Genomic DNA, 17880 nt, shown 5'->3' on the forward strand with positions numbered 1-17880 from the left:
GTATCTTTGGAGTGATATATAATACTATATTTAGATTATTTATATTTAAGGAATAAGGAGGAAATTTTTCATTAAATTCCTGTGAGCCAATTGATAAAAATAGCTACTAAAATATGTTTAAAATTATCCAAATCTACTAAATATTTAAATGAGCAGCTCTAACCCAATTAACACTATTGCACTGCTTTTCCTCTTTAAATCTAAAGAACATTTTAAACCTAGGAATGTAAATATAATTTTTTCAGTACTGAGCATTTTTTGGGGTGAAAGGAACTCTGGTTAAAAATATCTGGTTAAAAATTATCAACGTATTGCATTTAAACAAAAGTCGAGGAAGCAGTGCGCCTGTCAAATTACAGCGCTACCTAAATACCAAGCTAGAGCTGAAAAGCTGCAGTCTCTCTAGGATGAGGGAAATTCTGTACGTGTTTGTTTGGATTCCCAGGGCTGCCATTTCATTAGAAATCTAACGGATTTATATCAAAATAGCAAAGGTCAAACTCAGCATTATACTCCAGATGTAATTTGAGCACATTTCTCCATTGGGTTGGCAAGGTGTTCAGACAACACCCCCACCCCTCCAACCTAAACAATAACTGGAAGATGTTTTACACATAATGTATTTTCTGGATGTGCTTTTCTACTAAGTTACAAATTTATTAATTGAAACCAATACATTTCTGACCTCTAGCAAACAGCATTTCAGATGTTCACATAACCCACAACTGCAGGCTGGGGATTAGCAAGAATCTTTCAGTGGGACTTTGCTTCTGAAAACAAACAGCTGATGCTGGAATTCCTGGGATTTTTCTAGGGCTGCTAAGTTTAGAATTGCAAACCAACATCATTTTCTGCTAAAAGACCAGGTCACAAAACTGTGCTTTACTTGTACTTACTGAAATTTTCTTATTGGTTCAAATCACAGCCAGATAATCAATTAAACCAATTCAAACTAAAATTCAATAAAACGTAATAGCATTGGTTTGAACTTGTAAATGAGGACTGGCCAGGGCGCAGAATATACAGCCTGGTGACAATCTCAATTGGATCACTAACACAGTGTCACTGAAAGCACTTGTTAGGGGGGAATAAAAACACACCAAAACCCCCAACCTTCTCTCCCCACACAAACCATGCTTTGCATATTCACATGTAGTTAAATGCATTTCCTCGTTTGAGAATACCGTAGTCTAGTCATTTTTAATCAAGTCTAACAGCTTGTTAGTGCAAATCGCTAATTGGCTGCCATGCAAAGAATTTCCTACTCTACAAAAAACTGACATAGAGAATGTCAGACTTCTTAAACGTGGCATGAATGGAAATGGAAGGAATTAATGATCATGCTCTATTGTTTTTAAGTCAATGATATTAGTCATTAATTCTCACTATTTACTACTGATTAAATGTTGATACTGTTGGGTAATGAAGGGGGCATGTGATATGTGCATGAAGTACCTTATATCCAAGCCAGTAAGCCCAAATAACAGCAATAGCATGTTTATTTCTAGCCTCCTCCTTCAGCCGTCTCAGTTCCCTTCGCGCCTGTGATGCATTTGAAAATGGGATATAGAAAAGCTTAGGAAAGAAAAGGTTACTGCAAGTTCCCAATGGTGCAAGGAAGAAAGAAAGAAACCATTCACCACAAACAGCAAATATTAAAGCGTGTCCCAGCTTCCCAGACTGCACCAGCTAAAACATGTTAGCAGCAAAGAGCAACGTAAGAATCAGTAGTTTAATCCACTGAAAATATTCCCAGATAAATTTATCCAGAAGGGCCGCCTTCATTCTATGTCAAGACAATTTAGTGCACAATTTGTTGCTATTATCTTACCTGGGTACCATGCCAATACGCAGCAATTACTGTGGCAGCCTCATTGCAGCGTTTCTGATGCTTAAGTTCCCGAAGAAGTTTCCGAGCCTGTAGACAATTGAAAACATTATTTTATTCAAGTAAATAACTATAATCTCTTAATGATTTTAAGACAAGGCACTGCAATCTGTAAGTCTAGGCAAAACCAAAACACAACGCCTCCAAACCCCCAAGCAAATTAAATTCATAAATGCTACGCAGCCTCACATCCGCTGTCCCAGGGAGGATTCTGTGCACAAGTGAGAGCTTGGGACCGGCAGTTCAGGGGATCTTAGTTCAATGTTTAGCTTTCTCCCAGACTTGCGGCACCACCTGAGATATCTATATGTCTGTCTGTACAATGGCAACAGTACTTTTCCCTCCGCACAGTATATGTCTTATCCATTTAGACAGCAATAAAGAATAAATCACAAATAGATTGCCTGGCTTTAGGTCACATTTAAGGCTGCTCTGACACCAGGATTTTATCCATGGCAGTGCTACTGCCGAAGAGCGTGTTCTCCAACGGCAAACAAAAAACCACAGCTCACGATGAGATGATGCTTTTACTCAGTTTTCTTCAAATCATGCTTATGGAAAAAGACAGCATATCAATAGTTAGACTGAAGGAATATTTTTAACTCATTTAAACAAAACAGTAAGGACAAAGTAAAACCCAAGAAAAATAGTAAAATCAAATTCTGCTAGCTTATTGCCGGCAAACTTCAAAACCTTTTGGACAGAAGCGGGCTGTTTACACCTACAGCTAGTAACTGCGGCCCCTTCCTTCCCTGTCTGACAGGAAGGGAACTGACTCCAGAATTAAAGGCAGTTTTCTCTTCCCTAAACAGAGGGTAAAGCCACATTTAGTGGGGTGGAGAAAGGTTAATAAGAAAATAGAGGAGCCCAGGGACATTTTTTCTGAACGGGACAGCAGTAGTTGCTTTAAGTACTGTGGCTGCTTTCATGTGAGCTGTTTACCTCCTTTTTACCTTTTATTACAGCATCACTCCTTAAGGCTCTACTATGGCTGCAGGATTATCCCTTCACAAAGCACAAACCTCTCAGAGAAGAAACAAAGTTGTAGCAAACAGGGGAGAGGACAAGCAAACAGCAGTAAAGTACTTGTTCAACACAAGTTGAATACAGCACACTTCCCCCCCTCGGCTTAGCACAGAAAACTGAAGACTTAACCCAAATAGCATACTGTCCAGGTGACCCAAACTGTTTTAAACCTGCTTTCAAGTCTGCCCTTTCTTTTAGAATCCTGTTAAACCTAAACCAACTGCCAACCTCAACTTATTTCTTCCAAATCAGTCCAATGTTGCAGTTTCCTAAGTCCAGTGGCAGAGTCCCACACCATCCCACTCTGGAACTGCTGGAATGCCTGGTTAGCACGTACCTAGATCTGCTCTGAACACCGGACTCACTCATTCACACCCCAGTCCTGAAGCCCATGTAAAGAGTGGGCCTGTGTAAAGACGGCACCTCTTCCCACATTCTGTCCGAAGATGCCCCAAGGATAACCCAGCTGTTTAATGTGATCCCAGTCTTCCACTTGCAGCACTTGCAGGTATTGAAGTACAGGCTACGAACAGATATCCCAAACTCACCTCTTCTATGGCAAACACAAGTGTTAAACAACAGCTATGACCTAGCCACAGCTCAGTGGACGCAAGGTGTGTGTTTTCCAACCTGCTTCTTACCTCACTGTGCAGCCATAGCTGCAGTAACAAGAAACTCACCTTCCATCCTCTGATGTAAGACTGTACTACGATAGCCGAACTCTTTATCTTCTGATACTTTTTCTGTTGCTGTATTGGAAACAAAAATATGATGCTTAGAACAGAATACTGCATCTGTAAAATACTGTATAATAAAGCCCTCATTACTAACATTTGAGAATATGGTTAAGGATACAAGCACTAAATGTGAAAGGTGAACAATTTTACAACAAGCAGATCAGAGCATAGATTCTGTGGTCAGCTCGAGGAGAAACAAAGCACATCAACAATGCTGCATGGACAATGTCACTCTCTGTTTACAGAAACACTAAGTAAGTTCACTGTCAGCAGCACAAAAGTGACACGGATTAAATACCAACAGTCACAGCTTTATTTGTCTTTCCCCCCAACAGAGGAGCATACAAATGATCACTATGTTCAGGTTGTTGGCTAAGCTTTTTGTCATCTTTTCATAAGACTGGTGCTGTTCCTATTACCTGCAGTTCCTTCATAATACCAAATGCTGATGATAATTTAGGAATAGGAAAAAAACCCCATGGATTCCTGAATGGCATGGTGGAATATTATCCAAGTATGCCAGTTTGAACAATAGTTTTCCTGGACATCTGAGCATTTTCCTTCTAAAAAGCTTGGTTTTCCAGTAGACTAGTGGTTAGCATAATACTGAGTGAAGAAGAGTTGATAGGCTTTGCAACAAGGCTTTCAGACATCCCACTCAGCCCTCTCAATTACAGCGAACGCCTCCGAACGAGCTAGAGAGAGTCCCCTCTAGGCCACATCAAGGGCGTATTCATGCGGTGACTGGTGTCTGCCATGCCTTGTGAGGGAACAGACAGGAGTATCTGCAGACCCTTTAGCCAAGGCTCCAGCACAAGCTGCAGTCCAAAATTGTGTTCATAGAAGGGATACACATTCCTTATGAAACCTTCCCAACCACCATGTCATGTTGGGTTAGGAGAACGGTGCCCTACAGCTGCATGAAGAGGCTAAGGAACTACCTCACGTCACCCATACGTAATTCTGAAGGTCTTGCTGTGACTTCATCCTGCATTCAAAGACAATTGCTGAGATGTTTCACCAGTGAACCAATAAAGGTCTACAATTAAGAAATAAACAACTATGTGAACTTGGTCACATATTTGTTTTCATTTCTTTGTGCCAATCTAGCTGTGTTAACTCCCTGCTTAATTCATGAAGATTGTACGTGATCATAATGAAGCTATACAGGCACAACCCACTTCTGTAATGATGTTGTTTCTAGAAATGGTGCATTCAATCACAGTTCAGAAATAACAGGGGTTTTACAGTGAAAAAACATTTATTCATACTTTTTCCAAATAATCTTTACTTCTCTCTAATTATCCAAGATAACTGAACCAAACACTAATGGCTTTCAGGATGATAAACAGAAGTGCTTGTCAACTGAAAAACTGTGATTGTCAATTCTGCAACTTGCAGTTTCAGATGCTTTCTTTCCATATCATACATGTTATCAAGCTTTCTGATATGCACACAGTAACAAAACACAGCTGAGATGTTTAAGAATTTTTAAAACATAAAAGAACACATCATTTTTTATCATATAAGTCAATTTTATTTACTAACTGAATAAAAGACATGAAAGAGTCATGTAACAGTACTGTTCAGTTCATGTCAGAGAATACTGAGCCTACAAACAGATTTGAAACTGTTTTATAACTGTCTGAATAACAACTACTGAACTTCAAGCCTTACGAGCTATAATTAAAATAAATCCCTGGGATCCTCCCAGGCAGCGTTCTTGAGCCACAAATGCAACGGTTCCAAATAAGGCAAAAATACAAAAAGACTTAGGAATGAACAAATTCCACAGAGTTGCACATGTGTATTACTGAACATTTTTTACACATTAACCATAAGTTTTGAGAGCACTCTTAAGAGCTAGGCGGCACAGCATTTTAGCTGAATGAAGTAGACTCTTGTCAGTTGGGCCAGAAAATCCTGCTGTCCCAGAGCTAAAGGACTCTGGTGAGCTTTTTAACTGATTAAGCACGAGCACAAAGTAAATGCTTAGCAGTGGTCTCTAAAAATGGAATCTTCTTTTATTCACATCTTTGGTACTTAAATGCTACCATACAATTGAATTCTTCCAGCACTTCTCCATACATATCAAGGAAAAAAATCATGAGGATTATATGAAATATCATATCAAGGTTATATGAAAAAACATATTAAACATAAGAAGAACGTCCCATTTAGTAAGGATATTATCTTACTGCATATCTCCTGTACCAGGAAGCAATCACAATCTGGCTTTTCTTCATTAATAAGAAGCGTGTGCGGCACTTCCAGCCTCTATAAATCTTCTCAATTAGAGTAGCCAAGTCCTCCAACCGCTGCTTTCTCAGATCTTCTAGTTTGAAGAGCTGGGTGTGGGGTATTTTAGGATTTTGTTTGAGATTGGAAGAAAAACAGTAGGGGAGAAAAGACAAAAAAAGCCAAACATAAGCACAGCTATTGTAAGAGAACCCTCTCCTTTACTCAAGTCCCCTTTCAGACACCTTTTGGTTTATTCATGTTGGGAGCTGTAGGCAGATACATCAAGAGGGTTTGTGGCAGATATGCTGCCACAAGTCAGCTCACAAAAGTTACATTAAATTCAGGCTGACAGCTATTGCAGAGTCTTGATTCACACCAATTTAATGAGGCTAATGTTAAAAAGTGCCTTTTCAAATGCTATATTCCCCCTAGTATATCAAAGCCCTGTATCTCGAAAAATCTGCAGTAACCAGGTAGTGAATTACAGCTAACAGGCTACCCTCATGAAAGATGGCTTGATTTTGCAGGAGAAGACATTTTCCCCTTACCGTTCTTGGGTTGCGGATGAATATCTTTGATCTACCGAATGAAAATTCTTCTTCAGGGATTTCCAGTTGATTAAACAGTACCTCTACTCCAGCCCTAATAAGAAGTAAATGAGCTTAACAAACATGACCTCCAGCTCTAACACTTCTTATTTTACATATTCACAGATTAATTTATGGAAAGTATATGAAAGCACACTATGAATTCTTAAATAGTGCTTGACATAAGAAGATTGAAAACCTAGCTCATTTATTCACTGGTTATTTAGCTCAAGGCAAGAATAATCACTGCAAAGATTCAGCATAATTTGATGAAAAAAAAAGAGCATTTTTATTTAACATCATCAGCAATGGCTTATTTTTTCCTCTTACATCTATAATGATTTTGCTTAAAAAAAAAGAAAAAAAAAGAAAAAAGAAAAAGGGAAGGGTTCTCACACAAAGGTCAAAATGTGAAACATGGACTGACACGTTTGAGAAATGCTCATGTTCCACACTCTACCAAATGCCTTTTATAAAATGTCAGCAAAAAAGAGAGGAATTGCACAGATCTTTGTGAGGACTGTTACAATGCTATTGCTATCAATACTGCACTCCCACCATTATCTTCATAACCTAAAGATGCAAAGTGCACCTTAAGATATGAAACTGTTATAAGAGAAATTTAAATTATGCCATTGGTAGGAATGTGTAAAAAAGAATTAAGAGAAGCTCCTTTGCTTAGCCAAGACATCATGTGTAAAAATACACGCGAATGTTATGCAATTTAAAATTATATATTTAATATTAATTATTTGCAAGAAGTATTAACTTATGGTTGTTCACCGATCATTATGTACGATGATTCCTGAAAGACAGGGCATGACTGTCTTCAAAGAAATGGGTGTTCCTACACTTTGGTTATTAAAGATAAGTGTCCCTCAGATCACTCCAGACCTCCTTGTCATTTTGATTCCACTTCAATACCTCTCTCCTTCCATTACTTTCAGGCCCAGTATTTCCTAAAAGCAACGTGCTTGTCTTGCTCACATGCAAAATCTTTTCCATTAGTAGGTCAGTTCCTCACTAAAATCATCCCCTTTGCCAAGGAACTGTAATTTTTTAGCCTACTGAAAAGTATAGATTTCCCAGTAAGTGAACTCATCCAAAATCTGGAACGAGATGCTAAGGAACAACATACAAGTAAAACACTTGAGCCACACTAGCTGAGTTTTAAAGTTGCTTCAAAGTTCATTAAACTGAAAAGAAATATAAATAAAAATCAGAACATGTGGAAGATAGCCATTTCAGTCACTGGACCAGGACAGGTAAGAACACTGATGTTTTCCTACCTGGCTGGCCCTCTCCAGTGGGGCCATGTCTGCTTACACAGCATTTTGTACCTTTCCAGGCAAGGTTCGTACGCCTGCCTGAACGCATAACCAGCCCTTCTCACCCGGACGTTCTCCAGAAGACCGAGGTAGCGGATCTGGTGGCACACCAGGGCGTCATTGAAAATGTGTGCAGCCTTTTTGTCATTGGGTTTGATGCACCTGGGAAGGGAAACAGACAGGGACACTTGTTTGCAGCACTGTATGTGCCAACAACTATCACTGGGAGTTTAAACCACAGGTTTCAATAGTTTATCCTTGGATATAAAGAGGAGGGTGGGGTTTTCTGTCACTTCACCAAACATAAATTCACCAAAGCTTTACCACAGGATAATTTACCTGATGTAGTTTGGATTTTTTGTCTGAAGATTTTTCATCAGGGTAGCAACTGAAGCCTTGAACTGTGAACCTGCCGTTGGCGGTCTCTTTAGATTGATCTTAGTGGGGTTACCTTCTGGGAACAATGCTTTGATAAGAGAGTGGCTAGCCTTCCACATGGCCTGGGAGAGGTCACGGTACAGAAGATCATTGTTTTTGTCAACAAATCCTTCCACCTGGTACATAACCTGAACAATACAGAAGAGACTTATCAGAGCATGTGTTGTACCAAAACACAGGTCAGTTCAAAACTGAACCAAAAATTGATTTCTTCTCCTTTCTCAATATCCAAAACAAATAAAAGACATTTCAGATTCCATTTTAAATTTGACGTTTGGAAGGCTTTTTGTTGGATAAAGTTTCTGTGAACATGTTTGCTGAGAAAGAGGCATTTTCTCACACTACTAACAGCTCCTTGTGCTGATCAATTCTGGTTTCTGAAATGGAATAAACCCTTCTTCCGTGATAACTCTGATACCCCAATGCTTGCCAATACCCCAAAACAATCTTTTTGAGGCAGACCAAAGTTTTTCTCCCTCTCTTTTGAATCACAACAGCAAAAACCCCTTTCCCTTCAAAGTACCAATGCTGATGTTACTTGCCTACTAGAACAAGACATGAAATACCACCTCTTGGTATCACAGCAGCAAGCAGCTATCTGTGCAGTCCTCAGGGGACTGTTATGTGAAAGGATTTTTACCAGGAAAACAGTCCAATGGCAACAATCATGAATGCAAAGCTCTGACCTGCAGCTGGAGACCCAGGAGGCGTCCAGGGGAACTTCCTGTAGATCTCAGATTGCTACTGGCTTTTTTAAGGGTAGGGAATTTAGTTTGATTAATTGTGACAAGTCATCTGGCTGGTGATGCAGCCTCTCCAGCTTCACGATTTCACAGTTCTGTGTAACTACGTAATATGTAAACAAAATATGGAATAAAACTATTACTGGCATAGCCACATCTTACACAACAGCAAGTGACTGTGAACCGGGGTGACATTTTTCTTTGGAGTACACGTCCTTGTTTCTCACAGGTGTGGTAAATGCTACTGCTGGAAAAACTTTTGGTATGAACTTTGCTTATATATCATAAAAGGAGAGTCAAACTTTTGTGTCCAGTGACTAGATCTAAATGTTCTCAGCTGAGGATGGAAAAACACATTCCTCCCAAAATAGGAGGAATTCACTGACTGCTCTGTTGTGTAAGTGAATGCCAGTAGCAACTGAAGACCCTCACTGGCTGCTAAGACACAATCAGTCTGCAGACCTTTCCAAAGCATTATTTTCAATTTACTCTGAATTTTGAAAACCAAAGAAGTATCTGAGTATTAACCCCTGATAGATTATATACAATATATTCTTAGTAAATACATAACATAAACTTAGCTAATGGCTCCCTCAAAGGTTGACAGTATGATATTTTCAGCACTATTTTGAATGAGAAATTATCAAGGTATTCAAAATTGTAAGATTGATTCCCTATTAAAAACTAGGGAAGTATTAAACAGTCCTAGGAAAATTCAACACTTCCCAAATATTCATTACTCTGTGAAACTAACAGTTCAGCAGATTCAAACCAGAGTTATAGTTTCAACCCTATGCTTACTTCTACATTTTAAAAAATAATTTGTCTTCTTTTTACAATTTTACTTATTTTGATTTTCATTAATAAAAAGTTATATTGAATTATGTACCAAAAACTATCCAACTATTCATGCTGCTTATGTTGTACAAAGCAAATAAATTTGCAAGCCCTCTGTATGGCTTTCTCTTCCACCAGTTTAAACACACAGACTGTCAAAACAAACTCAGTTCCTTCAAGTGTACAAAATCTCCACTTCCTCATCAACGTGACTAAGGACTTCAGCTAGTTCAGTGGCAGAGAACATGCTTTTCCAAAATATCTTGCCTGGAGATGTGTGTGAATTTTTTTTCATTCTAAACAACTTTTTTATTTCCAGAGACCTAGCAGCACAAGCAGTTCACCACCAAAGCACATGGGACACCTTTCTCCTTTGCACAAAGGAGGACTGCCCTCGATTTCAGATAGAGCAGCATGATCTCTGAAAACCTTCCAGTCCAAATCACGAATCTTAGGCTTAAGACAGAAAAGATTAAGACAGGTCTGGATTTGTTGACCAACTACTGACTCAAGCAATTCTCCCCCATTAGTGTAACAACAATTCGTGGACAAAGAGCCTCCCGTTGTACCAAGCCTAGGCTTCACACAGGTACAACACCCACCAAACACCACCTACTCCCCGCTTCACCACGTACCTTGCCAGCGTAATGCTGAATCCTGAAGCAGCTGTGAGGCAAGGAGGTGTCGTTGAGGAACCGGGAGCATTTGCTCATCCTGCTCTCAAAATGCTGGTGAGTGGCACAGACTTGGTTCAGTTTTTCTAAAAAGGTTTCATCGGTAACAGTTCCTGGTCTCAGGCATTCTTCGTCTAGCATGGCCAGGATTCCAGTTTGGTTCTGAAGTTTCAAGACAAGAGCTTGAGTGTTTGTTCCCATTGCACTTCCATCAAGGCGTAAAAAGGAGACCGCTCTCCTGTTTGACTTCTTACCCAAAAAAACGTCCTTCAAGCCATCCCAAAGTCTGGCTCTTTTGCTCAACCCCATTTCCAACAGATTTTTAGTATATGCTTTTTTGAAAGACTGATTCTGAGATCTGAATCTTGAACTTCATGTTGGAATTTCTTGTCATTTATTCATAATGTAGAAACTCCAACTTAATGGAAAGTAGCCAGTTTATGGGTAAAACCAGCACACAGTTTATGTTAATGGTTAAAAACTGTTCTTTTCTGATTGTTAAGGAATTTTATCTTTCTTGCTGTGTTATACCCATAGGAAGTCCTCTTATTAGATACAAGTACTTTCTGTACTTAAGCACGCAGTAACAAGTCATTGGGTTTTCTACTTTCCGTATAAAAAGAAATGTTATTTACAATGCAGCATGTGATATCTGCTATTGAAAACAGCACTAAACGTAAATATTTAAGGATTGGTTTGGTGTTTTGGTTATTTTTAGCGTAGGTACTGCTGAACACTTCTAACAAAGTAATATACAGCCTTATTAAAAGATTTTTATTACAATAAGCGTTTACTGTACAAACTAAGATGACTACTATGAGTGGCTTGTTTTACAAAATCCAAGTGTGTGAGGGTGTGTACAGACTTTACAGCTTCACTGAATCCATATATTAAAAAATTATTTCGAGAAATTCTTGAATATAACTTACATTTTCTATTAGGTCACAGATTATAGCATTGTTAAAATACTCGATGTGAGTCCATTCAATCCCCTATAAGAAAAAAAAAAAGTATGAACAGGAAAACAATCGGGGGAGCTTTTCTCTCCACGTAATTTGAATTATGTTCTAGTTAACTAAGATACTACTTTCAAATTTAATTCTATATGCTTACCAACATTTTATTTATTACGAAAGAAATGCTCTCATCTACTACTAACATTATCTGCACAAAATGACTGTCCTTGAGGGGCTGCCAAACCCGCTCTCCATTCCTTTCCCCACCCGTGTCAGCTTCCCATGCACTCCCCTGGCGCCCCGCCAGTCACCCGCCCCAGCACCGCGCTGCCCACACTCCCACTGGCTATAAGGAAATAAGCCTATTTCACTGCAAGCATCTGAGATCAACATTTCTAAGCTCTTAGTTGTTGGTGGTTATTTAATGGGAAGAAGAAAGAGAGCTAAATTTAGATGACACCATCTGAAAAATCCAGAGTCTGGCTGTTGTTCAGATATCACTAATACCCTAATTTTTTCAAGTATCAGCGATAAAATTTTCAGGATGAGATGCCAGTGCATCAGGAGGCAACACTAATAGGGCAAAGGACTGGAAAAAGAAAACATTAATTTAATTCTCTAATTTGCATTCCGCAGTACATCTTACAGTTGAGAGTTTGAAATGTTGCTCAGGAAGCAAATTGCAGTAATGATGTTCCAAGAGTTTCACCACTGAATGCAAAAACTAAAAAAGACATGCCCAAAATTCATATTATCCTCAGGATTATTATTCTCAATTTTAAAATATGTTTACCCAGCAAAATGTATCTCCAGTTTGAGCATGAAGAGTGTGTGCCAGTTTCTACAGCTGTAAACTGGTATTTTGCCTGAGGTCTGTACATCATGGGGAGTACTGCTAAAACCTATTAAAACTTTTAACTTGATGTGTCCTTACAGAATAACATCAAACATCAAGCTCCAAAGCACAACTTCAAATTTACCTGTAATGCTTACACATTCCCCTTTAACGCTTAACTGAAAGAAAACTAGAACTAAAAATCTATTTGTAGTTTCTTTCTTCTTGCACGATATTGTTTCACCCACCCGATTCCCTTTCGAAACAGGATTAGCTGTGGCCACTCCTGGGGTGTATCCCAGACTCTAGTGTGTAATCCAAAAGGTCTGTCTGTAATCCACAGGCTGTAGGGTAATGGCACTAATACCAGAAAGCAATGTTAGTCTTCTAGTAAGTTAATTAGTCCTTGCTCAGAGCCAGTCATTGTTGCCAATGAACAAGAGTTGGGTCTGGTTTATACCTGGAGAACTCATAATGTGAAACAAACCCAAACCCAGCTTAATTTACTTGACCTAACTGCCACACAGTCCTACACAAACATGCTCCATGCCAGGGCTGTGGTCGAAAAGTGACTCTGTTGCCTGAAAAGAGGTTCCAGCATGCACGCTTGTGTATCTTCATTACAGGGACAATGGGAAGAGGAGAGGACAAGGAAAGACCCATTGAGTATTACCTCTCGGATGTATTCCTCCTGCTCTTCTTTGAGGGTAAGTTCAATGAAGATCTGCTGCAACTTCTCATTACAGTAGTTGATAATGAATTGCTCAAAGCTGTTGTCCTGTCAGATAAGACACGTTTGCATTTGCTGTTGTGTAAACACCCTGGAACTCAGCTGGAGTAAGTTACTGCGGCAGCTGCAAGTCACCCAGCTGCTTCATTAACTACTCCTACCAGCTCTGCGATGTGATCGTTTGAGTAATATTTTATTAAGGATGAGATTAGTTTGGAAATTTTAGACCAAATCCTTCCCTGAGGCTTTCTCCATTGGGAGGGACAAAAACTCTGTAGGTTTGTACTTGTGATGCCCCTGTATCACTAATTCCTTGGGACAAGTCATAGGGAGGCCTGTGGTGTTGGGCAATAAACAGAAGTTGACGCAGTTCTGATGAATAAAATTTAAAAGGCAGCATTAACTCTCTTCCAACCGGGATCATTCAGCAGCCAATAAAGTATCCTATTTCTCTACAGAGCAAGGCTCAAGCTGCTATTTTGGTTGCAGCAGTGCCTGGGTTAAGAGACTATTGACTCCAGAGGTCAACCCACCTCCTCTGTGCCAACGAACTGCTCATGTAATTGCCCCTGAAATGATGGGAATGAAAATAACTTTATCAACTAAAAATCCTTTAAAAGGCTAACGCGTGTCAAACTGGGCCTACCCACATGAGCAAGCACGCGTGTGACCCTTTGCAGAAGGGACTGGGGCAGACCCCAGGAGGAAGGGTGGGCAGTAGGAAGGCTGCTCTGCGACTGCAGCCAGGGCAACCTACTCCATCCAGCCATGTGGCAGGTTGCTGCAGAAGCAGAGCTGTGATGTTACAGCAGCATGCTTCCAGAAGGACACATGCCAGCATCCAAAACGATGGCTGCTGCAGGCCCCTAAACACCGCAGGTAAAGCCCCTGCCCTCAGGTCAAGTCAGTGTTACTGCTAACATCACCAGGGCAGGACTGCAGCACAAAAGCTGTGCTTCACCCCTTCATCTCCGTCGGCTTTAACGAGTGCAGTTTGGAGGCCAGGTGCCCATTCTGAGCACCAGCTTAAAATGCCCCCTTCAAAGAAAAAGGGAACAGCAGATCCATTGTTCTTTTCCAGTGTTTGAAAGTGTCACTAATACTATAAGAATTCCATACGTGTACCTGCAGAAAGAACTGCAACCAAGAGTAATTGTGGATATATGCTGCTGGTCTTCTCAGCTATGTGGTGTTCCCTCCCCTCTGCCTTGTTTGTTTTGGGGTTTTTTTTCTTCCCTTTCTTCATTACTAGTCATCAAGAACACTTCAGTTATTTAGGAAGCCTGAAAATGTGCAGAATAAACCTCTATGCCTTTTTACACTATCAAATAAATCTGCTATAGGATACCTGTGAAGCTCAAGTTATGATGATAGCGGTTTTATGACTAAGGGCAACTGCAATCATTTAAATGTTTAAATTAAGGATCTGGTTGCTAAATGAGATTAACACCACACAAGCAGATTAGCAAATATTGAGGTAGCACGGGTTACTTTTATCTTTTTAGTTTTAGGTAAAGCAAAATCATAACTGATCACCAAACTTTCTCAGCCATATCAAACTGCCCCTCACATCAATTGCAATTATCAATCAGAGATTGCAAAACTCGCATAGCTCTAGAAGAGAAAGTTAAAATTTGGCATGCATCAAAATCAGCACTGCAAACAAGTCATACTTACTGAATTCTGTTGCAAAAAGAAATTACATAAACTTCAGTCAGTACTTATTCTACTTCCGTAACAACAAGGAATGTATCTATTAGCATTTGTTTAGCATACCAAGTAGATCAGTCTTTTCATCAGATTCATATTTCTGTGTCATTGAAAATGTGAAGGACTACAGAAATGTTATGTATTGCTTCTCTGTAGTTGCATGTTTCTTTAGGTGATACTGTCCAAGATTATCAAATAACCCAAAGGATTGAGGCACATCAGAGTGCAACACAGAATATCCTTACATTGTCACGTCTCTAAATTGAGATGGATCTTTTGTCTCAAAAAGCCATATATATATATATAACCTTGGTAGTCAAATCTCAGTAAAGGGAGAGGAGAATGGGGAAGGGAAGAGAGAATACCGCAGGAGAAAGAGTCAAAGTTTATTTGACACATTCAGATAAGGCCATCACTTGAGATATACTGAGTTTGAAGCAAAAGAACGCCAACTGACACATCATCTTGGCAAAGAGGAAGGGTAAAATACACTCTGCATCCACCTGCCAGGCACATGCCACCCAATGCAGAAAGATTGTTTGTCCAGAAGACCATGTTATTCCAATTACAAGGACTGCAGGACTTTTCACTCACATATTACACACTGCCTTCGTCTACAAAAGAGGATGGAAACTGAACTGCACATCTAGCTAAGCCATCTAACTAGAATGTCATTAACAACATATTAAAGTCATTGCTAGATGCTTTCCTGATTTGCTATGTATCTGTGATATTTATGGTTCGCCAAAGAAAGGCAAACCAAAATACACAGAGCTCTTCATAAATCACTCACTTTAAGCTATGAAATTCTATTTGACATTGCCAAGCCACTGAAAATTGCTATTCCAGGAAAAAGTCATTGAAGAGCAGTAGTGATTTTAGTCTTTATATATGATACAGAGCAAAAGGCTAACAGTTAATTACAGCAAGGAAGAAGAAAAAACATGTTTGGAATTACTGAAATTCTCAAAACACTTAACTCTGAACAGACCAGAAGACATTTGGTAAATTAAACACACTTCAGACAGAGGCATCTCCTACAGGTTTTTAGAAACACCATCTTAAAAAGAACACTTAGAGTGCTTATCTCTGGACATACCTGAATAAGGCAACAGAGATTCTGTGAATTTCTTCTCCCTTATTGCATATCTATAATTTTTTATTATGTGAGGGCTTCACAAATCATAGGCGAATGCTCACAAATTAATTGTCCCCCTGTATGAAAACTCCTAAAAATTACTATGATAGAACTAGAAGGGATCTAAAGGACTTCTGACATTGTTTTTTAGAAGACAGTAGAGAATGGTTAATATCAGTGACAGCACACTACTAACTCCGGAGAAACAGGCTGGCAGGATCCAGCTGTCAAGAGACTGTACTTGCTCCTTATGCTGGCATTAAGCACCAGAACGGGTTTTGACAATCACAAAAGCAGCACGGTCAGACTCGAAATTACAGGAAGAGTTTTTAAACTCAAATATTTTTAGGAAGTGTTAGGAAAAAAATACTTAAGCCCAGCACTAAATGCTGAAGAGTGTCAGCTTCTCTTCCAGGCTGTAATTCTACTACTTTAATGTTGAGAGCATTGTTATAGCAGCATTTCAACCTATCCCTTTGAATCACTGTGGAATACAAAATGTAACCTTTGGGGAAGAAAAAAACCACTCAAACTCTCAAATTAAATTACAGGTGCTGGGTAACAGAGTGTCATCTGAGATAGGCTTAAAGTCATGTCAAATTTAGAGATAAGAGATCAACCAACGACCCTCAGCTTATCACCTCAGTCTTTTACCAGGTGCAACAATAAAGTTAGACAAGTAGAAAAATTCACTGACAAAAATCAAAGCCCACTTCACTGTGTTTTTCACTTCACAAATAATGGTGTCTTTCTCATACAGTTTTATTCTTTATCAACCTTCAAGTTACTGGACATCAGGGTTGCATTTCATGAATAGCAAGTTTAAAAACTCTAAAAAAGTTCTGCTCCAAGCAAAAATACAATGCTTATATCAACAAGCAGATCCTGATGTTGTACTTATTAAGACTGTCAGACAACCATTAAAAGATAGAAAGTTCTAGCTTTGAACCACTAGAATTTAATTTACATGAATCACATGCAGGTGCTTGAAAGTCTAACGAAAATACTTTTTGTTCCTTAATATTTTACCTAATTTCTTCTTTGGAAAATTCCAGTCATGTGTATTATCTGAAAAAATATATATAGAATCATAGAATCATTTAGGTTGGAAAAGACCTTTAAGATCATTGAGTCCAGCTCTGAACCTAACACTACCAAGCCCAACACTAAAACACATCCCTAAGCCCCACATCTATATGGCTTTTAAATACTTGCAAGGATAGTGACTCCACCACTTCCCTGGGCAGCCTGTTCCAATGCCTGACAACCCTTTCCGTGAAGAAATTTTTCCATGAAGGAGGCCATGAAGATGCTCAGAGGCCTGGAGCACCTCTCCTGTTGGGACAGGCTGAAAGAGCTGGGGTTGTTCAGGCTGGAGAAGTCTCCAGAATGAGAGACCTTACAGCACCTTCCAGTGCCTGAAGGGGCACCAAGAAAGCTGGGGAGGGGGGGCAGCGATGACTTTTTACAAGGGCCTGTAGTGACAGGACAAGGGTTAACAGGTTTAAATTCAAAGTGGTTAGATTTTGATTAGATATACGGAAAAAATTCTTCCCGGAGAGGGTGGTGAGGCACTGGCACAGGTTGCCCAGAGAAGCTGTGGATGCCCCATCCCTGGATGTCTTCAAGGCCAGGCTGGATGAGGCTTTGAGCAACCTGGTCTAGTGCAAGGTGTCCCTGCCCAGGGCAGGGGGGTTGGAGCCAGATGATATTTAAGGTCCCAACCCAAACCATTCTATGATTCTATGATATTCTTGTGTCCTTTCAACTTCACTGTTTTCCCCAAATTAAGCAAATTTTGTTGATATAAATTTACAGACTCAGCTATATCATCAATATCACACTTACACAGTGTTTCTCAGTATTTCCTCTTCCTTCTTAATCTTTCATCACACCAGTTCTTGTTGAGAGCCAATTAAAAAAAATCTACATATTGCTCAGCCTACTGACAAAAAGGTGTTCAGCAACACCTTTTCACATGCCTTCCATGAACACATACAGATCAAAAATAC

General features: G+C 39.5%; 1 protein-coding gene across 1 annotated transcript in view; it reads right to left on the minus strand.

The window, feature by feature from the left end:
* MYO1B (myosin IB) overlaps positions 1-17880 on the minus strand; it is an 83110-nt gene that overhangs the window by 14794 nt on the left and 50436 nt on the right. The window contains exons 13-23 of the mRNA XM_010152385.1: positions 14698-14703; positions 12964-13068; positions 11429-11491; positions 10461-10661; positions 8147-8373; positions 7769-7969; positions 6441-6534; positions 5850-5999; positions 3595-3663; positions 1832-1918; positions 1456-1542 (exon numbers count right to left, since the gene is read on the minus strand). Of these exons, the coding sequence (XP_010150687.1) occupies positions 1456-1542; positions 1832-1918; positions 3595-3663; positions 5850-5999; positions 6441-6534; positions 7769-7969; positions 8147-8373; positions 10461-10661; positions 11429-11491; positions 12964-13068; positions 14698-14703 (1290 nt within the window). The remainder of the gene's footprint in view (positions 1-1455; positions 1543-1831; positions 1919-3594; positions 3664-5849; positions 6000-6440; positions 6535-7768; positions 7970-8146; positions 8374-10460; positions 10662-11428; positions 11492-12963; positions 13069-14697; positions 14704-17880) is intronic.

This window comes from Eurypyga helias, unplaced genomic scaffold, assembly GCF_000690775.1.
Source record: "Eurypyga helias isolate BGI_N326 unplaced genomic scaffold, ASM69077v1 scaffold10100, whole genome shotgun sequence".
Taxonomy (NCBI): Eukaryota; Metazoa; Chordata; class Aves; order Eurypygiformes; family Eurypygidae; genus Eurypyga; species Eurypyga helias.